The following is a 26,531-nucleotide window of genomic DNA, read 5'->3' as shown; positions in this document are numbered from 1 at the left end:
TGGTATGTTCAAAGACTTTGCAATTTTATGTTAAGAAGCATTATCCTGAAATGTTTCAACTATTCTTAGACAGTTTTTCACAGTTTGGTGAATCTCTGACTATATTTGCTTTCGAGAGACACTGCCTCTCTTAACATGCTCTTTATTTCCAAAATCATGTGACCTAGTTAAAAATTGACCTTTCAGCTGTTTTTCATTAGTACTACTGACTTTTCCAGCCTTTTCTTTAACCCCGTTACAACATTTTTGAGATGTATTGTTGACATCTAATTCTAAGGAAGTTATTTATTTTAAATTAAATGGAAGCAGGTCGAACTTTCAACTTCTGATCTTTTACATGTTCCGTTGTGAATAAAATATGGCTATGAGAGATTTCCAAACCATCATATACATTTAACTATTGTGACCTAGTTAAAAATTGACCTCTCAGCTGTTTTTCATTAGTACTACTGACTGTTCCAGCCTTTTTTTTAACCCCGTTACAACATTTTTGAGATGTATTGTTGACATCTATTTCTAAGGAAGTTATTTATTTAAATGAAATGGAAAAATGTCTAACTTTCAACTTCTGTCTGTTACATGTTCTGCTGTGAATAAAATATGGCTATGAGAGATTTCCAAACCATGATATACATGTTTTCTATACATTTTACCCAGCTTGATAACTTTTTAGTAATCGAGGTTGTTTACTGGACACGTACGCTATCCATAAAAAATATGGATAGAACTCATACAACAAAAATGGACATCTTAATAATGTCATAGCTTCTTATTTGTTATGCTCCTGCCCTATATTTGGAGCCAGCCTGGTGCCCTGCAATTACATTAATTGCTTGGCCCTATTTTAAGGGCTTGGAGGACTCTCACCTTGGTCCTCGTATTGATTGATTGATGGAGACCTACCTTGCTTGTGGGACTGTGCTGAGCTTTGTTTGCTCTGCTTTGTGACTTCTGTGCACTCTGAAGTCCTGTTTGCAACCTGTTGTAGGTCTTGGACCTTTTTCTCCAAGGTTGTCTGATTTCTGTGTCACTCTTGTAAGTCTTCTGCTTGTTGCCTGTCTGCCACTGGTCTCCAGCCATCCAGTGTCCGCCCGTCAGTAGCTCTACTGACCAGTCAGCCTACAGTTGGTAATTTTGCTGTCTTATCATCTTGCCACCTCTTTGGCAGCAGTCATCTCTCCAGTCATCTTGCCCCTGTCTGCCAGTGGTTATCTGTTATCCTGGTGCCTGATACCACCCACCAGCATCTCTGCTACCAGTCAGTCAACTGTTTCTACCTACCCCGTAAAATTATATTTTTTAAACAATTTTTTTACCAAATTGTAAACCTGAATTTTTCTTATTTTTAAAATTGTAATCAATCGAGTTCTAGATTCTTTACATTCCCAGATTTTTCGCTCAGTTGCAATCCTTTTAAAAGTAGGTTTTGGTAAAAGTATGATTCCAATATATGCACTAGAAGTTAAAAAGGAGGAGGGAACTAAAATAAGTATTAGTTATCTAATGTTCTTCTACCTTCTTCCATCTTATTGTGTTTCAAATTACAAACTAAGGAGTAAGGGTCTGTTCACAAATGTGTTGGAGGGTCTGCTCATAATATATACCTCTTAAAGGGGGTTCCCAAGATTAAAAGTTGTTCCCTCCACACAGAATAAGGGATAACTGACTGATTGCTACGGTCTGACCACTAGGGCTTCAGTGAAGCCAAGAACTTAGCTTTACAGTGTCCAATTTTTGAAATCACTGGAGCCTTCAGTGGTCCGACCCCAGTGGCAATAATATTCAATCCCCTTTAACACACAACAAGACTAAATAGCTTATTCATTAACTAGTTATAGATTCTCACAGTTATACTGTATTAATATTTATGTCTCCAGGAGCAGCTGAAACACAAGAGAATGTTCAATTTTGTAAAGTTTGACTCAAAAGTAGAGGCCTGGAAACCAAATCTGGCAGCTGTTAATGAAGAAAACATGAAAGAAGCATGGAGCTGGATTAAAGATCTTCAGGTAAGATACGGTATTTCACATATATTTACCCAATGTATCGTATTTATCATTACAGCTCAACATAACCATCCAGTATTAGATAAGCAGACATTTCTTCAAACATGTGTCCTCCTGAATTCCAAGCACTAACATGACAGCTCATGAATATATACTCACTCCACTTTTAAAAGCTGGAATAATCCAGCAGCTACCTGTACATGCTGATTGGCTTATTTTTAGGACAGACAGACATTCATTTATTGCTCTTAAAGCCACTTGAAAAGCAACTTCATGCAGTTGTAATTAAGACGAACATTTTCATTTTTTTTAATCCATCCTTAGTCTTGTAATCCAAATATTAGTGAAGGTGCAATAATTGCAACCATCACCACATCATATACATATGATGGAGAAAAAGCACTTTCAGGGATTGTCCACTTTTGTGATATTGGTGACCTATCCTTCATAGGTCAACAATATCAAATTGGTTAAGTGTCATCTACAAAGCATGTGCAGAACTCAGTAAGTAAAAAAATTGTATATTTGTTAGTCAATGAGGGCCATACACTGAGCTCCCCTAGAGGAGCCAACCTGTAGCTCACCCCTATACAGGGATTGTCAGGTGCAGCCCCAGGAGGCCTAAATGCATGACAGCCAGGACAGTGGAGTCGGCTCTGACGGACTGCTGGTGAGTCTCTGATATCCGATATAGGTGTGCTCAGTACGGAGGTGGAGGCTAGGACGTAGCAGCACGGAGGTAGTAGCTCGGACGTAGCAGCATAGAGGTACCGTATTTTTCGGACTATGAGATGCACCGGACTATAAGACGCACCCTGGTTTTAGAGGAGGAAAATAAAGTTTTAAGCAAAAAATGTGGTCATGACACTGTTATGGGGCGAGGATCTACTGCTGACACTGTTATTGGGGTAATGTCCCCAAATTCTCTACTAAGGTGCCGCATCCTGGTAATGATCGTCCTGCCTTGTATATACAGTATATGTCCCTCATCCTGCTATATACCGTCATCCTGCCATATGGCCGCATCCTACTATATACTGGCATATGGCCGCATCCTGCTATATAACCCATCATGGCAGTTGGCCCCATCCTGCTATATACCCCCATCCTGCTCATAATATACCCCCATCCTGCTCATAATATACCCCCATCCTGCTCATATACCCCCATCCTGCTCATAATATACCCCCATCCTGCTTATATACTCCCATCCTGCTCATAATATACCCCCATCCTGCTCATATGCCCCATCCTGCTCATATGCCCCCATCCTGCTCATAATATACCCCCATCCTGCTTATATACCCCCATCCTGCTCATAATATACCCCCATCCTGCTGATATGACCCCATCCTGCTGATATGACCCCATCCTGCTCATATGACCCCATCCTGCTCATATGCCCCCATCCTGCTCATAATATAACCCCATCCTGGTGTATGGCCGCATCCTGTGGCACATAAAAAAAATAAACGTTTATACTCACCTCACCTTACCTCACTCCCCTGCAGCATCGCTCGTCCTCCCGTCTGTCAGCGGCAGCGCCGCTGAGTGGAGGCGTCCCCGTTACCCTGCTGCATCGCAATCATCTCCTGTGTCTGTGCCGGCGGCTGCGTGTGGACACGTGCGCACAGCGATGACGTCAAACGCTGTGCGCGCCGCTAGTCTCCACCCAGCCGCCGGCACAGACACAGGAGATGATCGCGATGCAGCAGGGTAATAGGGACGGCTCCACTCAGCGGCGCTGCCGTTGACACAGACGAGAGGACGAGCGATGCTGCAGGGGAACGGTGAGTACTGTACACTGATTCACTGCTCCCCGCGCTGATGATGATGCACGGGGGGCAGTGAATACAGCCGCACATGATCACTCCAGGCCGTTGTTGCCTGGGGTGATCATGCGGGCCGGCTGTTTATCCCCCACCCATCATCCCGCCCACCTGTCAGTGCCTGCTTCAGCGCTGAGGGATGATGGGCGGGGATAGGCGTGCATATTAAATGAGCGGGTCCACGTGGTCACGGCAGGCTGCTACAGCCTGCTCATGCCCCCGATGACCCGCTCCACCGCAGCACCCACATTCCCCACAGCCACATTCAGACCATAAGACGCACCCCCCACTTTCCCCCAACATTTGGGGGGAAAAAAAGTGCATCTTATGGTCCGAAAAATACGGTAGTAGCTCAGACGTGGCAGCACGGAGGTAGCTAGCTAGCTCTGGTTAGCAGGAACGAGTCACTGGTTCAAAACACAAGGGCGCAGGGTCAGATAGTAACACTAATGGGACCTGAGAACTAGCAATGCACTAATGATGGGCAACGTTGCTCAGGCGCCTCCCCTAAGGTTAGGCAGGCTTAAATACCTTCAGGGTAATAACTGACCTCAAGGATCACTTCTGGGTAATGGGATGCCGGCCCTTTAAGAAAGGGGCGTGGCCACACGTGCACCCTATGGGCAATCACAGAAGACCTGCGTGTGACATGGAAACAAGAGGAGGCCGTGGCAGACCCCGAGGCAGGAACAGAACGCATGGGGCTGGCGGGCAGGTGAGGAGAGCGGAGCTACAATATTCTTTAAAAAGAAAAACAGAAATGCAAGACACAAGAAAAATGAACTGGATGAGCACAATCCTCCCATAAAGATATTTTAAATAATAAAATGTAACGATGAATCTACATTTAAGTACTGTAGATGGATACTCTACAAAATAAGGAGCCCAATGTTTACAAACCATAGAGAAATGATATGGAGGAATTAAATATGGTAAAATACATACACAGTGGTATTAATACATGCTACATAAAGAGAATGCATCCATCGTGTGTTTCGCATCAAGCTTCGTCAGGGGATTCCCAAATAAATAGTGACATGTTTAAAGGGACTGTTAATTAATATACTGTATTTATGTGTTGATATGCATGGTAGCAATACAAATGGTTGAAAATATCTTAATATTTATTGTAACTATATTCAAGATAGACTATTATGTTTTGCAAAATAAAATCCCATTTACATTATTTTCTGGTTTAAGGATAGTGTTAGCAGTTTATTAAGACTGAAGTATTGTGACACTGATTGGATAATCTTTTTATTCAAAGGTTGGCAGTTCAACTAATACTTTAAAGGCCCTCCAGGTTTCCCTTACTGACAGTAACACCCAGGCAGTTTACCTACTTACTGATGGAAGACCTGATCAGGTACTAACAATCATGGCCAGGTTGGCCATTTTTGGCAAGCACACAGCAGTGACCCGTGAGCAGCGATCCATTCTTATTGTATTTATCTCTGGCTGCTTCATGTAGGGAGTAGAGGTTACAAGGTTTTACAAAGATAAAGCTGGAAAATGATTGTTGTGGCTAAGGCTGAGTAAATCTACTTCTATCAGTGTGCTACTGAGAGACGTGTCTGAGACTCTAGTCGGTACGTTACCAGAATTAGGGAAGTCACACATGTGTGATCACTTTGTTGGGAATACAGAGGAATCATGACAGTGTGTGCATAGCACTTTATCATGATTCAGCAGAAGTGTTTAAAGCTCGGAAAACAATATATGGGAAAAAAATACTTTGTGCCTTAGAAACTGCACGATGTCGTGATATGATTAATTCCTATATTGTCACCTCTATTGTAAATGAAACAGCACACTTAAGCCCGCTTTACACACTACAATATATCTTACGATGTGTTGGCGGGGTCACGTCGTAAGTGACACACATCCGGCATCGTAAGTTACATGGTAGTGTGTAACAGCTACGAGCGATTGCGACTGAACAGTAAAACGTTCATCGCATACACGTCGTTCATTCCTCATGAATTGATCGTCAGGTGGTTCATGGTACCCGGGGTAGCACACATCGCAGTGTGTGACACCCGGGGAACGATGAACAGATCTTACCTGCGTCCTGCGGCTCCCGGCGAAAGGAAGGAGGTGGGCGGGATGGTTACGTACCGCTCATCTCCGCCCCTCCGCTTCTATTGGCCGGTTGCCGCGTGACGTCGATGTGACGCCGAACGTCCCTCCCACTCCAGGAAGTGGACGTTCGCCGCCCACATCGAGGTCGTATGGACGGGTAAGTACGTATGACGGAGGTCAATCGTTTGTGCGGCACATTCAACAAAATTGAACGTGCCGCACATACGATGGGGGCGGTTACGATCGCATACGATATCGTATGCAAAATCGTAACATGTAAAGCAGGCTTTAAAAGTCTCCCATTACCTTTTATTTCTCTAAACCTGTGTAAATGTTAAGGCCCCGTCACACACAGCGAGATCGCTAACGAGATCGTTGCTGAGTCACAGTTTCTGTGACGCAGCAAGGATCTCACCAGCAGTTTCCGTTATGTGTGACACCTACTAGCGATCAGGCCCCTGCTGTGAGATCGCTAGTCGTTGCAGAAAGGTCCGGACTATTTTCTTCAAAGGCGATGATGTCCTGCTGGGCAGGATGCATCGCTGTGTTTGACATTGTGTGGCAGGGTCCCAATGACCGCCGAGATCGTTATACAGGTCGCTACTGCGACCTGTATCGTTACTGTGTCGTTGGTAATTCCTGACTGTGTGACATCTCACCAGCGACCTCCCAATGACTTACCAGCGATCCTTATCAGGTCGTATCGTTGTCGGGATTGCTGGTAAGTCGTTGTGTGACTGGGCCTTTAGTATAAAGTAGTAACAGTGTATTAATATACTCACCTATTGATGTCTTCTCTGGGATCCGGTGCCACTCTGCTCTTCTCCTCTTTTTGAGTCACTGGCTAACTAGTCAGACTCTCCAGATCACACTAGGCTCTATATGTGACCCCAACACGGCTTCTACAATGTAAGTCTATGGAGCATCAGAACTAGGGTCAGCACGAGGTTCCATAGACTTACATTGTAAAAGAGAGTTCTGGAAAGTCGGAAGAGCGGTTACTCTCACTCAGAAGAAAAACAGAAAGGCACTGGATACTGGAGAAGATAATTAGTGAGTATTGGTGAGCTGACCTCTACCCCAACTGCCATTACCCTGATTGCCAACGCACCAGGAAGAGCAATTAGTTGCCCGTGTCGCACAAAGTCGTTAACTCCCTGTCACACGTACTTACCTCCCGGACGACGTTGCTGTGGGCGGCGAACATCCTGTTCCTGAAGGGGGTGGGACGTTTGGCGTCACAGCGACGTCACACAGTGGCCGGCCAATAGAAGTGGAGGGGCAGAGATGAGCGGGACGTAAACATCTCCCCCACCTTCTTCCTTCCGCATTGCCGGCGGGACGCAGGTAAGCTGTGTTCGTCGTTCCCGGGGTGTCACACGGAGTGATGTGTATTGCCCCGGGAACGATGAACAACCGGCGCGCAGAAGAAGAAACTACTTTTTGAAAATGAGCGACGTGTCAACGAGCAACGATAAGGTGAGTATTTTTGCTCGTTCACCGTAGCTGTCACACGCTATGATATATCAAACGATGCCAGATGTGCATCACTTAAGACGTGACACCGCCGACATATCGCCCGATATATCGTACCGTGTGACGCCGGCATTACTATGAGTTATTGCTGCAGCTTGAACTTTCCTGCAGATTAGGTGACGCTGGAACCCATGGCTCCCAAAGACAGCTCGACCCTGATCTGTGTGAAATTTAAACCTGGGCAATAAATCTCCCTGTGCTTCACATGTTTACAAGATGACTGGCAGGGTCAGAGCCAGACAAAGCCCCCCTGCTGATTTCTTCTCTCAAGACGGTCTCTATGGAAACTGGTGATGTAAAATCAGCAGACACGCCCACATTGTGCGCACTCTTAGCGTGTCTCCAATACTGGGAGGCCAGACCGACACTTGTATACATTTATAGTACAGTACCAGCAGCTGTCATTTAAAACAGTGGATGCCTGGGTAGCCCAAATGGCAGTTGGGGGACAGGCCCAGAGGGCATTTGCCCGCCTGCCTCTGCTCAGAATGTAGCTATATGTAATATAATACTAGCAGACAGACATAAAGGGGTATGTCACATTATTAAATTGTTTTAGTTAAATAGCATGAAACCCAAGTTTGCAATTAACTTGCTTTTCGGATTTACTGTTATTCTCATGCAAGGAGAGCTTTTATTTTTGATAGTGTATAGTTGGTTTCCATGGAGCTCAAACACTGGCGAGAGTGCACACAAGTTATGTTCCAGGAGAAAGGTTAACTCATAATATCCAATCCATCTCTAAATAATAGTTAGCAAGTGACCTGCTTACCCCTGCCTCTCAGCTCCTAACTGAGCTGCTACTATAAATCTTGCACAATCACCAGTCTGCGATATCGAGCAAGTCTCAGCTCTCAAGTCCAGAGCTGTATGTGTGACGCCCTGGCCTATCAGGTCGTCACAGGGTATTGTGCAATCTGCCCTTCTGTGCAATATCCACCTCCTCCTTGGTTACGGGTCCCTAACAATTGGTGTAGCCAAAACCAGCTAATCAAAATCCTAGGAACACTCTGCACCACACCCACCAGACACACCAGTGGACGGCCTGAGTGGAATAGGGTCGCCCACTTGGGGGGGTTGGTTAAGGGGAGGTCAGGCGTGTCAGGAGTCAGTCAGAGAAAAGGAGAGTGTAGTGTTGGAGGTGAAAGTGAGAGGAGGTCAGGAGCTGGGCTCCTTGGAACTACTAGGTAGCAATCACGGATGGCTGAATGTGTTATAGTAGAACTTGGGCTGAGCTTTATAGTTCTTCTAATACTACAGCTCTGCAACTCAGCATAACTTTCACTCAAAGAGGAGTGTCTATATTGCCAGAAAACAGTGAGTAAAGTGTCTGTATAGCTCTGACCTGCTCAGGAGACAACTTCAGAATACCCTTTTAAGGTCTTCCATTAAACTGCATTGTTATCATGAACGGGGCAGCATGGTGGTTAAGTGGTTAGTGTGACGCCCTGGACTAGCCAGGTAGTCACTGTTAGAGCCCCGCACAACACCTGTCCCCTAAAAAGGTGTCTTCAGCCAACCATTAAACCCTAGTCACCCCCCTCAGGGCTTGATGGGCACACCAGGGGGCGGAACCAGGCAGTTGGCCTCGCCCACCAAGGAGTCCAGACAGCCTGAGGCGGGAAAACAGTGAGAGTTGAGTCAGAGAGCGAGTAGTGAGGAGTGAAGGAGAGTGGAAGCAAGCCTGCAGGTCTGCAGCAGTCTAACAGGTGCCAGGGTTGGAGCCCGGGCACCTTTGGCTAGGAGGCATACGGAGGCCTCTGCCTGCAGGAGCCAGGAAGACGGCTCAGTGGAACAGTGGTGGACCAGGACAGGGTAGTGGCCCGCCGGTACTGACCCGGGGAACCGACTCAGAAACCGGAGCACAAGAGGGGGTACTCAGACCCTGAAACGAGGTCTAGAAACTACTGGACTGAGTTAATTAACTGATTGCGGTCTGGACTTTAGGTCCTTTCCCACCCAAAGTCCCGACTGAAGACAACAGCCCAGCGAGGGGGGTAGAAATAACACTTTTTTTGCATTCATTCTCTGTGTCCTATTTGAGTGCTTGGGATCCAATATATTACCCGACTGAAGACAACAGCCCAGCGAGGGGGGTAGAAAGTTCCCATGGGCCAGCGTCTGCGGGCAAAGGGCTCCTCCAACATACACAAGCCGGGGAGCGGACTCCTGTATTGCAAGTCCAGGTAGTCCATCAACACTTAAAAAGGTGCAGGAGAAAGGCAGAGACCACCAACCGGGTAGGGGACCAGACTGCAGCCGGCTGCGGGCACCGACCACCATCACCTTGGTTTACCAGAGACTTGTGTGTGTTTCTAATCGTGAGTACACCAGTGTCCTCCAGCCGCCCATCTCCCTGCACTGCCAAACACCCCCAACGGGTCCCGGGGCCACCATCCCTGCCCACGGAGGGGTTAACAACTTGCTATATAACATCTCCCCCGGGTGCCCCATAGCTGCAGCGGTGGTGTCCACCTTCACCACATCCCATGGGTGGCGTCACAAACTTAATAATGGCTCCGGCCGTACACCTACGTCCCCTAAACCACCAGCCCCTTTCAGATCAAAGTGACCACAGGGCCCCCGGGTCCGGAGACGCTCGAGCCACCCACCAGCGAGCCCGGATCTGAGCGGCTCAGTTGCAGCCGAGCCCGGGGCGGTACATTAGCACTGTAACTTGGGTTTAACCCCTTAATGACCACCGATATGCCTTTTAATGGTGGTCGTTAAGAGAACATATTGCTCAGGAATTCTTTTTAATGGTGCTGGGGACTAATTAAGCTTTGCGCTTGGAAATCCCATGGTTTTGGAACTGATCAGAGCCGATTAACCACCTAAACACTACTGTCAACTGCAACAGCAGCATGTAAGTGGTTAAACGGGGGTTAAAAGCCCCCCTAAGGCAAAATCGGAGGGTGACAATCATTGCCATGATGACTCCATGGTACGGTGGCCTATAAGATCAAACTATAAACAGGGTCTTAAGCTGGGTTTACACACTGCAACATCGCAAACGACATCGCTGTAACGTCACCGGTTTTGTGACGTTACAGCGACCTCCCCAGCGACATTGCAGTGTGTGAAACCTATCAGCGACCTGGCCCCTGCTGTGAAGTTGTGATCGCTACAAATCGTTCAGGACCATTCCTAGGTCCTTTGTTTCCCACTGTGCAGCATGCATCGCTAGCAAGTTTCAGTGTGTAAAGGGGACTTTACAGCGACTCTGCGGCTCTGTCTGTGTAGCGTCCTGATTAGCGGTCACCGGTGAAGGATTCACCGGTGACCGCTAATCCCCCGAGTGACTGAAGTGTCCCCCCCTCTCTCATACTCACCGATCCCCGATCACCGGCGCTGCACGGCGTTCACTCTGCTCCAGCGGCTTTTCCTTTTTTGAAAAAGCCGGCTTCTCATTAAACAATCTCGTATTCCCTGCTTTTCCCGCCCACCGGCAAATATGATTGGTTGCAGTGAGACACGCCCACACGCTGAGTGACAGCTGTGTCACTGCACCCAATCACAGCAGCCGGTGGGCGTGTCTATACTGTGCAGTAAAATAAATAAATAAATAATTAAAAAATCCGGCGTGAGGTCCCCCCCAATTTTAATACCAGCCAGATAAAGCCATACGGCTAAAGGCTGGTATTCTCAGGATGGGGAGCTCCATGTTATGGGGAGCCCCCCAGCCTAACAATATCAGCCAGCAGCCGCCCAGAATTGCCGCATACATTAGATGCGACAGATCTGGGACTGTACACGGCTCTTCCCGATTTGCCCTGGTGCGTTGGCAAATCGGGGTAGTAAGGAGTTTTTGGCAGCCCATAGCTACCAATAAGTCCTAGATTAATCATGTCAGGCGTCTCCCCGAGATACCTTCCATGATTAATCTGTAAATTACAGTTAAAAACCACACACCCGAAAAATCCTTTATTAGAAATAAAAAACACTAACAAATTCCCTCATTACCAATTTATTACCCACAACAAAGCCCTCCTTGTCCGGCGTAATCCACGGTCCTCCAGCGTCGCATCCAGCTCTGCTGCATGCAGGTGACAGGAGCAGCAGAAGACACAGCCGCTCCTGTCACCTCCACGCAGCTAATGAAGAGAGCCGTGTGATCGGCTGAGCTGTCACTGAGGTTACCTGGATCCAGCGGTGGATGCAGCGGTGGCCGCGGGTAACCTCAGTGACAGCTCAGCCGGAGGCTGAAAATTTCCAGAAGTCGCCATCTTTGGCGCGAAAAGTTCCCGCTCGAGCGTCTTCTCGAGTAGCAGAGGCGCGAAGGCCAAAACCCCGCCCCGAGATAGGAGGGGCCGGAAAGAGCTAAGGGGGACGGAAACAAGATGTCTGCGCCCGACGGAGCCGCTGGAGGAGCGGCCGTCGCAGCCGCGGTGGCACCCGCGGATGGGAATGGGCCCGCCTCGGCCCCAGTCGCGCTAGCGGGAGGTGCCGCAGCCCCCGCACTCGCTCAGGTGATGCCGTTCTCCTTACCCTATGCGCCCGGAGCTACCTGGCTACTGCAGTATGACGGGAAACCTGACGCTTTACAGGTCTTCCGGAAAAAACTTAACCCGTTGCTAGAACTGTACCCCCTGACTGATAAGCAACGGGCAGCGGTAGTGCTGGGCCAGTTAACTGGCGCGGCGGAGCAGGAGGCGGAGACCTGGGCCGAGGGGGACCGGCTTTCTGTGGCCACCATTTTTGAGAAGCTACAGACTGCCTTTGAGACCCGGACTGAGGCTGAGCTGAGGATGCAGTTTTACCAGTGCCGGCAACGGACTGTGGATAGCATTCGGGACTATGCTTTACGTCTACAAACCGCCCTCCGCATGCTAAAGCGGGTGAATCCCATCAATGAGGCGGATAGCAACAAGATGTTAGTGGAGCAATTTGTGCAGGGCATGAAGTCCCCCGAGGATCGCAAACAACTCCGGCTGTGGGCCCTAGAACACCCTGATGTGGACTTTGCTGTGTTAAAGGAACGGGCTATTAAGGCACTACAGCCCCCAGCTTCAGAAGTCCCGGAGCCAGCCCCGTGGCCCGTCGAGATGGCCCCCGTTGTTGTGGCTCCCGCCCCACCGACCTCTTCAATACCTGCAGCCCCAAGCAGTACCGTGGAGGAGCTGGCAGCACAGGTCCGTCGCATGGACGGAGACCTCGCCAAGATCCTTGCTGCACTCCAACCTTTGACCCGACCTCAGCCTCCCGCACAAATACAGCTTGCTGACAGCCCCGAGGATGTCCCCTGGATGCAGCGGAGAAGCACTAATATCCCGCGGAGCAGACCTCCGACCTGCTACAAGTGCCGTAAGCCTGGTCACTACTTTTGACAGTGCCCGTTAAACGAGCAACCCCTGGGGCCCCGGGCCAATCCTCAGGAGTAGAACATCGTGGCCCCCCGGACTAGCGAGATCGATATATTGGGGCCCGACCCATCATCCCCGTGGCTGTGGACGGTATACCGGTGATGGCTCTCTTGGACACTGGATCACAGGTAACTACCATACCGTACACGTTGTATCAGCGGTATTGGAGAATGGACGAACTGGCACCCCCAGATACTAGTATAACACTGATTGCTGCCAATGGACTTCCATTGACCCAAGTGGGGTATAAACAAGTGGCTATGACTGTGGGGCAAGCTGAACTACAACATCAGGGTATGATTGTGATCATGAATGAACCCAGTGATCATAACCCGAAGATAGTGCTAGGAACCAATGTGATGGAGCACTGTATGACTGATGTGTTGACCCTATTACAACAGCTGGCCGCCACAGCAGCAGGAAGCCGGCAGAGAGCTGTGCAGCGTGAGATCCGGGCTTTGATGTACCGCCAGCATGTAAGCTCAACAGGAGGGGAGATTGGTGGAGTGAGAGTAATGGATGTAGCTCCGTTGACTGTGCCCCCTAGGAGTGAGATGATGATTTGGTGTAGGGCAGCAGTAGGGCCTCAGGGGCATGATTACCCGGCCATGATGGAGCCCATACCCTCTGAGCATTGGCCCACTGTAATGTCCGCCCGAGGGGTGGTGGATGTGAAGAAAGGGAGAGTGCCTGTGAGGGTGTTGAACTGTGGAGAGGAAGAAGTTGGGCTTCCCCGGTATGCCACCATTGCCAAGCTGCTCACCCTGGACCCTCACACTATCCATGAAGCCAGTCCATCAACACTCCCACCTACCACTAGCACTTCCCCACCCCAAGGGGAGACAAAGGAGTGGCACCAACAGCTACATGTAGGCACTGATGATACCCCTACACATCACAGGGCAGGGGTATACAGGGTGGTGCAGGAGTACGAACAGGTTTTCAGTAAGCATCCCCTAGACTTTGGGCAGATCAAAGGGGTCCAACACCACATCCCCACCGGTGAACATCCCCCTATCAAAGAAAGGTATAGACCTATTCCCCCTGCACATTACCAGTGTGCCAAAGATATGTTGAGGAATATGAAGGAGGCAGGGGTTATTCGGGATAGCTGTAGTCCCTGGGCCGCTCCATTGGTACTGGTCAAGAAGAAGGATGGTACCATGCGGATGTGTGTGGACTACTGGAAGATTAATCAAATAACCCATAAAGATGCCTACCCACTGCCTCATATCGAAGAGTCTTTGGCTGCACTAAGAACTGCAAACTACTTCTCTACCCTTGATCTCACCAGTGGGTACTGGCAAGTGGCCGTGGCCCCAGAGGACCGGGAGAAGACCGCCTTCACCACCCCGATGGGGCTCTGCGAATTTAATAGCATGCCGTTCGGGCTGTGCAATGCCCCCGGAACCTTCCAACGACTGATGGAGTGCTGTCTGGGACATCTAAACTTCGAGACCGTCCTGTTGTACTTGGATGATGTGATTGTTTATTCCCAGACGTACGAAGCCCATCTGGAGCACCTGGCCGAGGTGTTCGCGTCCCTTGCCAAGTACGGGATGAAATTGAAGCCCTCTAAGTGTCACCTGCTGAAACCCAGGGTGCAGTACCTAGGGCACGTGGTGAGTGTAGACGGTGTCGCCCCCGACCCTGAGAAGATTACTGCCATCCAGAGCTGGCCGAGACCAACCACAGTGAGGGAAGTAAGGCAGTTTCTGGGCCTGGTGGGGTACTACCGGCGCTTTATAAAGGGGTACACGAAGATGGCTGCCCCCGTGCAGGATCTCCTCGTGGGACAGATCAAAGGTGGTGTTACGGGGGGACCGGCAGATTAGGACCAGGGGGTATATATCCTAATCGCCAGTCGGGGCCCACCGTGCTCCAGATGACAATGGAGCTGCTGGCACCTGAGGGTTAGGCAGAGACTATAGAGCTGGATGGCTCTGAGATAACCCAGGAACTCTGGGAACCGGTCATGTGTATTGGGACACGTCAGACCGGACGACAACCCGATTAGCGTTTTGGTGCACCTAGCGCTACACCAACCACATGTGCAGGAAACACGTCAGGCCGGGTGGTAACCAGGTAGCGTTGACCGGAAGACCGCCACGAAAGCGCCCTGTCGGCCACGTGTGTAGGACACGTCAGGCCGAGCGGTCCTCCGATTAGCGTTTCTGGCCACCTCTCGACTGGCCACGTGTGTGTAGGACACGTCAGGCCAGATGGGTACACCAGTAGCGTTGACCGGGAAGCCGAGGAAAATAAGGAACACCCTGTTAACTCCACAGGGGTCCTGGAGTACGCTGTCCGTGCGCGTAGGGGGCACAACCGGACAAGTGGCGCAGCAGGTGCGTTGTCCGTGTGCGTAGGGGGCACAATCGGACAGGTGGCGCAGCAGGTGCGCTGTCCGTGTGCGTAGGGGGCACAATCAGACAGGTGGCGCAGCAGGTGCGTTGTCCGTGTGCGTAGGGGGCACAATCGGACAGGAAGCACAACAGCCGCAGCCCAGTTAACGCCACTGGGCTGCTATAGCAATACTGGAACGGCAGGAGGGAAGCACGGCGCCTGACCCTGATGTGCCGAGCCACGAATCTTGGCGTGACAGGCACCGTTCGCCTAACCCTACCTACCGCTTCCCAACATAGGCTTATACCGCAATGAGGCTCTAACATGGAGGTGTGCTCTGACTGAGCAAAAGTGAAGACTGCGCCTCTCCATGTTGTCTCCAGCCCCTTTTATAACCTGGGTCCGCCCCAAACCCAGGGTGGAACCACCAAGGTCCAATAGCAGAGAGCCATGTCATCAGTGACGTCACATGCGACCTATCCGGAACCGCCACGTCATTGATGACCTCATGGCAGCCACGCCCCAAACACTTCACCAGTCATCGTCTGACGACCAATACTGAGGTGCCAGATCATAGGGGCGGGCCTCTGCGAGCCAGTCCGGAGTTGCCACGTCATCAGGACACCTGACACCCTCTGCCCTATCAGGGCCTGCCACCTCACGGACATGCTCAGTGAGGTCCTTACCGGACCTAGCCTCTGATTCACTAAGTGCCTGAGCATGCTCAGTAGCCTGAGCCACAGGCTTAGAAAGCAGACTATCAGTTTGAGCATGCTCAGTAGGCACATCCCAGAACTTAGACACAGCACGAAGTCCAAGTACCTGTGCAAAGAGGCTGTTAGGGTTAATTGTGGGAGCATGCTCAGTAGCCTGAACTGAGGACTTAGTCTCAGACATAACACAATCAGGCTGAGCATGCTCACTAGGCAAAACACCGGGCTTAAACTCTGGCTGGGGTAAATCGGCGCACGCATGCGCACTAGCCGCCTCTCCACACTTAGACGTGGTGGAAGGAACAGCCAACTGGACGACCCGAGGCACGGCCAAGAACGGCAGCCGGTGCCTGGGCGCAACAGGAACCGCAGCAGGCTGCTTGCGGCTATGGCGGCGCCGGTTCGTAACAGTACCCCCCCCTCTAGCGGCCCTCCCACTCGAATGGTCAATAGTCGCCACAGATACCACTGAGCGACGGGCAGAAGATGGAGACATGCAGTGGGAGCTACAAGACTCGCTCCACCGCGTAATCACACCAGACGACCAGTCGATATGTGGGGAATGTTGCTTCAACCAAGGAATACCCAGCAGAATATCATCTGCACCCTTAGGGAGAACCAGAAATGAAATGGTCTCCCTATGCCCAGATGACATGGCAAGGGTAATGGGCACTGTCCGCTGGTGAATTACCTTGGGCAACAAGGACCCATCCAATACACGGACTCTCACTGGCCTTGGCATTTGCACCAGTGGGATGGCATGCCGTCGAGCAAAAGAGGAGGAGATGAAACTATCCCCAGCACCTGTGTCCACACTTGCCCTTGAGGACCATGTTGACCCCTTAAAGGAAATGGACGCGGGAAACGTCACCCTAATGGATGACGCAGAGTCCAGTCTACCTTCAGCTATGGTCACCAATCGCGGTCGCTTACCCTGACGCTTTGGGCAACGGTTGGCATAATGACCATACTGCCCACAAGCGAAACAGGAAATGCCCTTGCGACTCGAAGACCTAGCAACACCAACCCTAGCGATGTCCATAGGGACAGAGATGTCCTCTAAGGGAGGTGCAGTAGGAGAGACCACTACAGTGGCTGAACGGCCCTCTGACCTGCGCTCCAGCTGACGTTCGGAGGTCCGCAGGTCAATGCGGGTAGCCAGAGTCATGAGGCCCTCAAGGGTAGTTGGTACCTCACGCGACGCTAATGCGTCCTTCACGTGCGAGGCTAATCCCCTCCAGAACAGTGGAATGAGAGTCCTCTCTGACCACCCCAGTTCTGCAGCAAGTGTCCTGAAACTCACAGCATATTGACTTGAGGAGGTACGCCCCTGCTCCAAAGTCAGTAGCTGTAGGGCCGAGTCGTGAGTGACCTGAGGCCCCAGGAACACTTGTCGCAAGGACTCCAAAAACTCCTTAGAGTCCTGTACTACGGGGTCATTCCTCTCCCACAATGGTGTAGCCCACTCCAGTGCTCTATCAGAGAGCAAGGAGATGATAAACCCCACTTTCGACCTCTCTGTAGGAAACCGTGCAGCCAACAGCTCTAGATGGACTGAGCACTGGTTCACGAATCCCCTACATTCCTTGCTGTTTCCCGTAAACTTGTTGGGCAGCGAGAGGTGAGGGAGGGTTGGAGTAGGCTTGGTGACTGACACCATTGCAGCCGCTTGAGCCACCACATCATTCATATCAGCAGCAAGAGCAGACTTCTCCAGAGACCTCACTCTGGCATCAAGCTGCAGCATGAACTGACGTAGCTGCTCCATCTCCGCCATGCCAGCCAGACCCTGGCGCAGTCTTACTGTTACGGGGGGACCGGCAGATTAGGACCAGGGGGTATATATCCTAATCGCCAGTCGGGGCCCACCGTGCTCCAGATGACAATGGAGCTGCTGGCACCTGAGGGTTAGGCAGAGACTATAGAGCTGGATGGCTCTGAGATAACCCAGGAACTCTGGGAACCGGTCATGTGTATTGGGACACGTCAGACCGGACGACAACCCGATTAGCGTTTTGGTGCACCTAGCGCTACACCAACCACATGTGCAGGAAACACGTCAGGCCGGGTGGTAACCAGGTAGCGTTGACCGGAAGACCGCCACGAAAGCGCCCTGTCGGCCACGTGTGTAGGACACGTCAGGCCGAGCGGTCCTCCGATTAGCGTTTCTGGCCACCTCTCGACTGGCCACGTGTGTGTAGGACACGTCAGGCCAGATGGGTACACCAGTAGCGTTGACCGGGAAGCCGAGGAAAATAAGGAACACCCTGTTAACTCCACAGGGGTCCTGGAGTACGCTGTCCGTGCGCGTAGGGGGCACAACCGGACAAGTGGCGCAGCAGGTGCGTTGTCCGTGTGCGTAGGGGGCACAATCGGACAGGTGGCGCAGCAGGTGCGCTGTCCGTGTGCGTAGGGGGCACAATCAGACAGGTGGCGCAGCAGGTGCGTTGTCCGTGTGCGTAGGGGGCACAATCGGACAGGAAGCACAACAGCCGCAGCCCAGTTAACGCCACTGGGCTGCTATAGCAATACTGGAACGGCAGGAGGGAAGCACGGCGCCTGACCCTGATGTGCCGAGCCACGAATCTTGGCGTGACAGGCACCGTTCGCCTAACCCTACCTACCGCTTCCCAACATAGGCTTATACCGCAATGAGGCTCTAACATGGAGGTGTGCTCTGACTGAGCAAAAGTGAAGACTGCGCCTCTCCATGTTGTCTCCAGCCCCTTTTATAACCTGGGTCCGCCCCAAACCCAGGGTGGAACCACCAAGGTCCAATAGCAGAGAGCCATGTCATCAGTGACGTCACATGCGACCTATCCGGAACCGCCACGTCATTGATGACCTCATGGCAGCCACGCCCCAAACACTTCACCAGTCATCGTCTGACGACCAATACTGAGGTGCCAGATCATAGGGGCGGGCCTCTGCGAGCCAGTCCGGAGTTGCCACGTCATCAGGACACCTGACACCCTCTGCCCTATCAGGGCCTGCCACCTCACGGACATGCTCAGTGAGGTCCTTACCGGACCTAGCCTCTGATTCACTAAGTGCCTGAGCATGCTCAGTAGCCTGAGCCACAGGCTTAGAAAGCAGACTATCAGTTTGAGCATGCTCAGTAGGCACATCCCAGAACTTAGACACAGCACGAAGTCCAAGTACCTGTGCAAAGAGGCTGTTAGGGTTAATTGTGGGAGCATGCTCAGTAGCCTGAACTGAGGACTTAGTCTCAGACATAACTCAATCAGGCTGAGCATGCTCACTAGGCAAAACACCGGGCTTAAACTCTGGCTGGGGTAAATCGGCGCACGCATGCGCACTAGCCGCCTCTCCACACTTAGACGTGGTGGAAGGAACAGCCAACTGGACGACCCGAGGCACGGCCAAGAACGGCAGCCGGTGCCTGGGCGCAACAGGAACCGCAGCAGGCTGCTTGCGGCTATGGCGGCGCCGGTTCGTAACAGGTGGTAGACCCATTGGAGCCCCACTGTTGTGGGAGGACAAGCATGAGGAATCCTTTTGCCAGCTGAAGGCGGCCTTAACCGGAGAAGAGGTCCTGGCGTACCCTGATTATAGGCGCCCGTTTATCCTCCACACAGACGCCAGTAACGTGGGACTAGGAGCAGTCCTGTCCCAGGTCCAGGATGGAAAGGAGAAGGTGATTGCCTATGCTAGCCGAAAACTCCGGCCGACTGAAAGGAACCCTGAGAACTACAGCTCCTTCAAACTCGAGCTCTTGGCGTTGGTATGGGCTATCACGGAGCAGTTCCGCCACTACTTGGCTGCAGCAAAATTCACCGCGTTCACGGACAACAATCCGTTGACTCACCTGGACACGGCCAAGTTGGGCGCGCTGGAGCAGCGGTGGGTAGCCCGGCTAGCCAACTATGATTTCACCATAAAGTACCGAGCCGGTCGTGCCAACATAAATGCTGATGCCCTCTCCCGAATGCCCCATTTGTCAGAAGAGGGGTGCGAGGATGACGACCTCGAGGAGATCGAGTTGCCTGCGTTTCACCAGCCGCCTACTGAGAGGGTACAAGTACATCAGCAACGGGTGGATCTGGACCCACGGCCCAGTCAAGAGTGGCAGGAAGCTCAGAACCAGGCGCCGGCTGTTCGCCTAGTCAAGACTCTGGTGGAACAGGGTGCTGTGGGAATAGACCCTGCCGCTCCAGCCGAAGCCCAATGCTTGTGGAAGGAATGGAAACGGCTTTACCTACACCAAGGGAGGCTGTACCGTGAGCTGATCAACCCGAAGACCCATGAGAAAATATGCCAGTTGATCGTTCCTCAAGCTGACGTGGCTACTGTCCTGCGGGCATACCATGATGGTGCTGGGCACTTCGGGTGGAAGAAGCTGGAGATGCTGTTGAGGGAGCGGTTCTATTGGAGTGGGATGCGTGAATCGGTGGAAGCCTGGTGCCGAGAGTGTGGTCCTTGTACGCTGAGGAGAAAGGACGAGACTAGCCAGAGGGCGCCCTTACATCCAATAGTCACCCATCAGCCGCTGGAGCTGGTCGCCCTAGACCATGTCAAGCTCACCCCCAGCCGAAGTGGGTACACCTACGCATTGACCATTGTAGACCACTACTCAAGATTTATGGTGGTAGTCCCCGTTAAGGACCTAACTGGTCGAACTGCTGCTCGAGCGTTCCAGGCCTATTTTTGCCGACCCCATGGATACCCGGAAAAGGTGCTAACTGACCAAGGCCCGGCCTTTGAAGCAGAGGTGTTCCACGAATTCTGCCAGTTGTACGGCTGTAAGAAGATCCGGACCACTCCTTACCATGCCCAGACCAACGGCATGTGTGAGAAAATGAACCACTTGGTCCTGGGGCTCCTCAAGACGCTACCCCTGGAAGAACGGAACCTGTGGCCGGAAAAGTTACCTGACTTGGTCGACATGTACAATAATATCCCGTCTAGCTCGACGAAGTGCACCCCAGCGTATCTGATGAGGGCTCGGCCTGGCCGCCTGCCGGTGGATCTGGAGATGGGGTTGGAGGCCCCAGAAGCACTCCCTTCGACAGCGGAGTGGGAAAGTCGGAGGAGAGCACAATACCGGCAAATCCAGGAGTACGTGGAGAAAAACCTCAGTCGAAGTCGAGAACAGCAGGAGCACCGGTTCAACCAGAAGGCGTCCGCGGGTCCTTTCCAGCCAGGAGATGTAGTGTTGAAGCGGAAGAGGAAGGCCCACAAGCTGGATGATCAGTGGGAACAAGTTCCTTATGTCATACAACCCACGGAATGGGGAGATGGGAAGACTTACCAGATCAGTCGTGACCAAGGGGGCACTCTGGCCACAGTTTCCCGGGACCATCTAAAAAGGTGCCCACCAGCATTGAGGGCAGAGGCTGAAGTACCGGTTCCTCCACCAGCAGAGAAGGCAGCAGAGGTAATCCACACTGTAATGGGTGACTTCCCAGCAAACTGGCCTACCCAGAACGGCGCGGTGATTCTTCCAGTGATACTGTTCCCACAACCCGTGGATGAAGAAGTAGTGGAAGCGGTCAACCATGAGCCAGAACCAGTGCCAGTGCCCAGGGACGAACCTGTACCCAGCTCCCCTATACCTCCGCCTGCTCCACACTATAGCAGGGAGGAGGAGCCGATTGTTCCTTCTACCCCACTGTCTAGCCTCACTGACACCGGGCCCCGGAGGTCCACCCGTCCCAACCTAGGTAGACCCCCACTTAGGTACAGGGAGACCGTCCTGTGAGTAAAAGGGGTCAGGGAATGTAAAGAGTGGTTTGTTTGTTTGAAAGTTGGAAAAGTTTACAGAAAATGATAAGAAAAATGATTACCGTGTACTTCACCTGATTACAAAAAGTGATTTGCAACCGGCCGTAGCCGGCACCGTTGTCCCAGTGGGGACCGTTTAAAAAGTTTGCATGGGAACTATCCATGGACATGCCCGTGAACTTACAGGGCAACCACAAACGTTAAGTGGCTTGTAAATAAGTTGTTTGCCGTTACCGTTTTCCGCAATGCCGCCTCCGGAGAGGCAGGTTGGAGGGAGGGCCCTCAGCAGAGCAGGCTGGGGCCCAGCCACCACAGGAACCGGTGGCTACCCTCTGGAGGGAAAGGACAGATCCCGCTCGGGTAACTTGTGCTGGACTGTGGGTCAAGGGGTGCTGCCTGGGCTTTAGGGGCAGCATCAGGGCCAGGTTGTTTGGGTGGGAGAGAGCGGAAACCGTAACCGTAAACCGTTTGAAACGTTTAAGAAATGTGCCTCCCGTTATGGGAAGATTCATTAAAAATGTATATATGTTACCGTTTACAATGTTATATTTTGCAGAAAAATAAAACCGGTGTTGGACGGGCAGCCCGCGGATGGTCTGCATTTTGCTAAGGGGGAATGTGACGCCCTGGGCAAGTCAGGGGTCATAGGTCATGCACCACCACACCCTACACCCCAGTTAGGAACACCAAGGCTAAACTAAACTCCTTGTTACCTTCCTCCAGAGGCTGATGTTCACACCAGGGGGTGGGCCAGGCAGTTGGCTCCGCCCACCGAGGAGTTCACAGCTCTGGAGGCGGGAAGAACCAGGCAGAACAGTTAGGGAAGTGAAAGAGTGAGGAACGAGAGAGAGTTTGGAGGAGGAAGTGGAAGGAGAGGAAGATTAGCTCAGGGAGAGCTTGAGTAAACCGCTAAGACAGAAGTGAAAGTTCAAAGTGGAAGGAAGTAAAGTGGAAAAGGAGGAAAGTAAGAGCGGTGACAGTAAGAAAGCCTGAAGTAGTCCAGCTAAGTGCAGGACAGGGTCAGCAAGGTCAGCAACGGCGGTGACTGTCTGGAGGGGGACCGTTTGGAAGTTCCTGGAAGGACCGCGGACGGGTAGTGGCCCGGCGGTCTGGAGCAGTGTACCAAAGGACAGTCAGCACCAGGGCAGGGGCCTCTCGGACCCCGGCAAGGCTTGGAGTCGCCAGAATTTGACAAATCCGTCAGTGAAGGGGACGCAGATCCCCCAACAACCAAGTCCCGATAGAAGGCAACAGCCCAACCATTGTAGCAGGAACACCGCCACCGCCAGGGCACCAGTTTCTCAGGGCCAGCGCCTGCGGGCAAAGAGTAGAGCTCCTCCGGTCCAGCTTGAAACCGGGGAGCGGGTTACCGGTGGGAACCCATCGCTACCAACACAGAAACAAAGGTGCAAGGAAAAGGGACATCACCGTCACCTACTGGGAGAGCAAGTGCAGCCGTCCGTGGGAACCATCTTCCCAGCCGTGTGGTTTACCGTAAAACTGTGTCAACGTCTCAGGCTGAGTGAGTACCACAGTGCCGCAAGGCACAGCGCTGCCCCCGCGTCCCTGCGCCCACCAGGCCCTGCATCTCCCATCTCATCACCGGGCCCCGGGATCACCAACCCCTACCCACGGAGGGGCAACGCAACACCTGGCTGCTCCGCATCACCATCCCCGGGATCCCCATATTGAGCAGCGGTGGTGAAATCACCACAACCGTGGGTGGCGTCACGAACAATAAACTATCCCCACACCCAACAACCCCCTTTTCACTCACGGGCGAGGAGTGCCGCTCGAGAACCCCCGGGATCCGGCCCACAGCTCGAGCCACCACTGAGCAGCAGCCGCCGGACCCGAGCAGAAGGGGTGAGCGTAGTGTGCTGACACCCTCCTCCCCGCCCGCGACACGTGCAGGTGACAGGAGCGGCTGTGTCTTCTGCTGCTCCTGTCACCTGCATGCAGCAGAGCTGGATGCGACGCTGGAGGACCGTGGATTACGCCGGACAAGGATGGCTTTGTTGTGGGTAATAAATTGGTAATGAGGGAATGTGTTTGTGTTTTTAATTTCTAATAAAGGATTTTTTCGGGTGTGTGTGTGTTTATTTACTGTCACTTACAGATTAATCATGGAAGGAATCTCGGGGAGACGCCTGACATGATTAATCTAGGACTTATTGGCAGCTATTGGCTGCCAATAACTCCTTATTACCCCGATTTGCCAACGCACCAGGGCAAATCGGGAAGAGCCGGTTACAGTCCCAGAACTGTCGCATCTAATGTATGCGGCAATTCTGGGCGGCTGCTGACTGATATTGTTAGGCTGGGGGTCTCCCCATAACGTGGGGCTCCCCATCCTGAGAATACCAGCCTGCAGCCGTATGGCTTTATCTGGCTGGTATTAAAATAGGGGGAACCGCAAGCCGGATTTTTTAAATATTTATTTATTTATTTTACTGCACAGTATAGACACGCCCACCGGCTGCTGTGATTGGGTGCAGTGACACAGCTGTCACTCAGCGTGTGGGCGTGTCTCACTGCAACCAATCACATTTGCCGGTGGGCAGGGAAAGCAGGGAATACGAGATTGTTTAATGAGCGGCCGGCTTTTTCAAAAAAGGAAAAGCCGCCGGAGCAGTGTGAACGCCGTGCAGCGCCGGTGATCGGGGATCGGTGAGTATGAGAGAGGGGGGGAAATCACCAGCAAATGAGGTGAGTAACGCGATCAGCTGAACTGTCACTGAGGTTACCCGCGGCCACCGCTGGATCCACCGCTGGATCCAGGTAACCTCAGTAACAGCTCAGCCGATCACACGGCTCTCTTCATTAGCTGCGTGCAGGTGACAGGAGCGGCTGTGTCTTCTGCTGCTCCTGTCACCTGCATGCAGCAGAGCTGGATGCGACGCTGGAGGACCGTGGATTATGCCGGACAAGGAGGGCTTTGTTGTGGGTAATAAATTGGTAATGAGGGAATTTGTTAGTGTTTTTTATTTCTAATAAAGGATTTTTCGGGTGTGTGTTTTTTAACTGTAATTTACAGATTAATCATGGAAGGTATCTCGGGGTGACGCCTGACATGATTAATCTTGGACTTATTGGCAGCTATGGGCTGCCAATAACTCCTTACTACCCCGATTTGCCAACGCACCAGGGCAAATCGGGAAGAGCCGTGTACAGTCCCAGATCTGTCGCATCTAATGTATGCGGCAATTCTGGGCGTCTGCTGGCTGATATTGTTAGGCTGGGGGGCTCCCCATAATGTGGGGCTCCCCATCCTGAGAATACCAGCCTGCAGCCGTATGGCTTTATCTGGCTGGTATTAAAATAGGGGGGGACCGCACGCCGGATTTTTTAATTATTTATTTATTTATTTACACGGCACACAGAGCCGCGCGGCATTAAATGAAGTCGGGTGAAGTTCACCTGCTTTTTTGACACGTCCCCAACGACCAGCTAGTCGCTCTGCAGGTCCGGATCGCTGTTAGGTCGTTGGCCAGGTCTGCCTGTTTGACAGCTCACCAGAGACTTTGTAGCGACCCCGGCTAGGTTGAGATCGCAGGTTGGATCGCTAGAAAGTCTCAGTGTGTAAACCCAGCTTTACAGGCAGTGTCAGTGAGACACTAACAGATTTCATGTGGTGCTGTACATGAGTACAGCAGTGCATAAGATCAGTGAGCAAAATAAAAAAAATCATGTCCCACAATGGGACTAAGTGAAAAAATAAAAAAAGCTAAATAAAATGTGTAAAAAATCCCCCACAAAATAACACACAAAATAAAAAAAAACCTGTTTCGCTACTAAAAACGCAGCTTTTGTATTCAATCAAAGAAACGTACAGATATTTGGTATCGCCACGTCCGGAATGACCCAATCTATAAAAATGTCACATTATTTATTCTGTACGGTGAATACTGCAAAAAAAATAAAATAAAAAAACACTCCAAAAATGACATTTCTTCATTATGCTGACACACTAAAAAGGGAATAAAAAGGTGATCAAAAAGTCATATTTAAAAACAAAAATGGTAGAATAGAAAATGTCAAACCATTTTGCAAAAAACAAGCCCTAACATGGCTCATTGGGAAAAAAAAAATAAAGTTACAACTCTCAGAATATGGCGGTGCAAAACAAATACATTTTTGTAAAATCTAGCTTTTAGGCTAGGGCCCCACTTTGCTTTTTACCTGCTTTTTTGCTGCTTTTTCAACTGCAGCGTTTAATGCCAAAATGGATGTGTTCTGCTTTTCAAGCAAAGTCTATGGGAATTTAGTTTTCTTGAACCGACTTTGCAGTTCAAAAATGCCCCTCTTTGAGGCAGAAATTTGGGCAAAAACTCAGCTTTGCAGTTCAAAACTCAAATGGCAAAAACAACTGACATGTCAATTGTTTTTGCCATTTGGGTTTTGCACTGCAAAGCTGAGTTTTTGACCAAAGTTCTGCAACAAAAAGGCACCTTTTTGAACTGCAAAATGGGTTCAAGAAAACCAAATTCCCATAGACTGCTTGAAAAGCAGAACACATCCATTTTGGCATTAAACGCTGCAGTTGAAAAAGGAGGTAAAAAGCAGGTAAAAAGCAAAGTTCGTTCTTACCCTAAGGCTATGTGCGCATTTTCCGTTTTCACCTGCGTTTCAGGTGCGTTTAGGATCAGTTTTCAACTGCAGCGTTTTTGTGCCCAAATGCATGCGTTTTGGTTTTCCATTAAAGACAATGAGAATTCATGATTTCTTGTCCGTACTTTGCGTTTCCAAACGCATCTCAAAATTTGCATAAGTTTGGTCAAAAACCATGCATTCAGAAAAGGACCCTGTCAATTGTTTTTGCCATTTGTGGTGCATTTTGTTAACATTGAAGTCAATGATAAGTAGCAAAAAGCAAGAAATATCAAAATTCCTGCGTTTTACCTGCTTTTC

The 26,531-nt window shown here is 51.0% G+C and overlaps 1 protein-coding gene across 1 annotated transcript in view; it reads left to right on the top strand.

Moving 5' to 3' along the window:
- The window catches only part of VWA3B (von Willebrand factor A domain containing 3B), a 363,812-nt gene that overhangs the window by 98,019 nt on the left and 239,262 nt on the right, over positions 1-26,531 (top strand). The window contains exons 12-13 of the mRNA XM_075336597.1: positions 1,878-2,009; positions 5,103-5,201. Coding sequence (XP_075192712.1) covers positions 1,878-2,009; positions 5,103-5,201 — 231 coding nt within the window. The remainder of the gene's footprint in view (positions 1-1,877; positions 2,010-5,102; positions 5,202-26,531) is intronic.

Source organism: Anomaloglossus baeobatrachus, chromosome 2, assembly GCF_048569485.1.
Source record: "Anomaloglossus baeobatrachus isolate aAnoBae1 chromosome 2, aAnoBae1.hap1, whole genome shotgun sequence".
In the NCBI taxonomy this organism is placed as follows: Eukaryota; Metazoa; Chordata; class Amphibia; order Anura; family Aromobatidae; genus Anomaloglossus; species Anomaloglossus baeobatrachus.
Note: the sequence above shows the minus strand (reverse complement) of the source record. Positions and strands in the feature narration are given on the sequence as shown.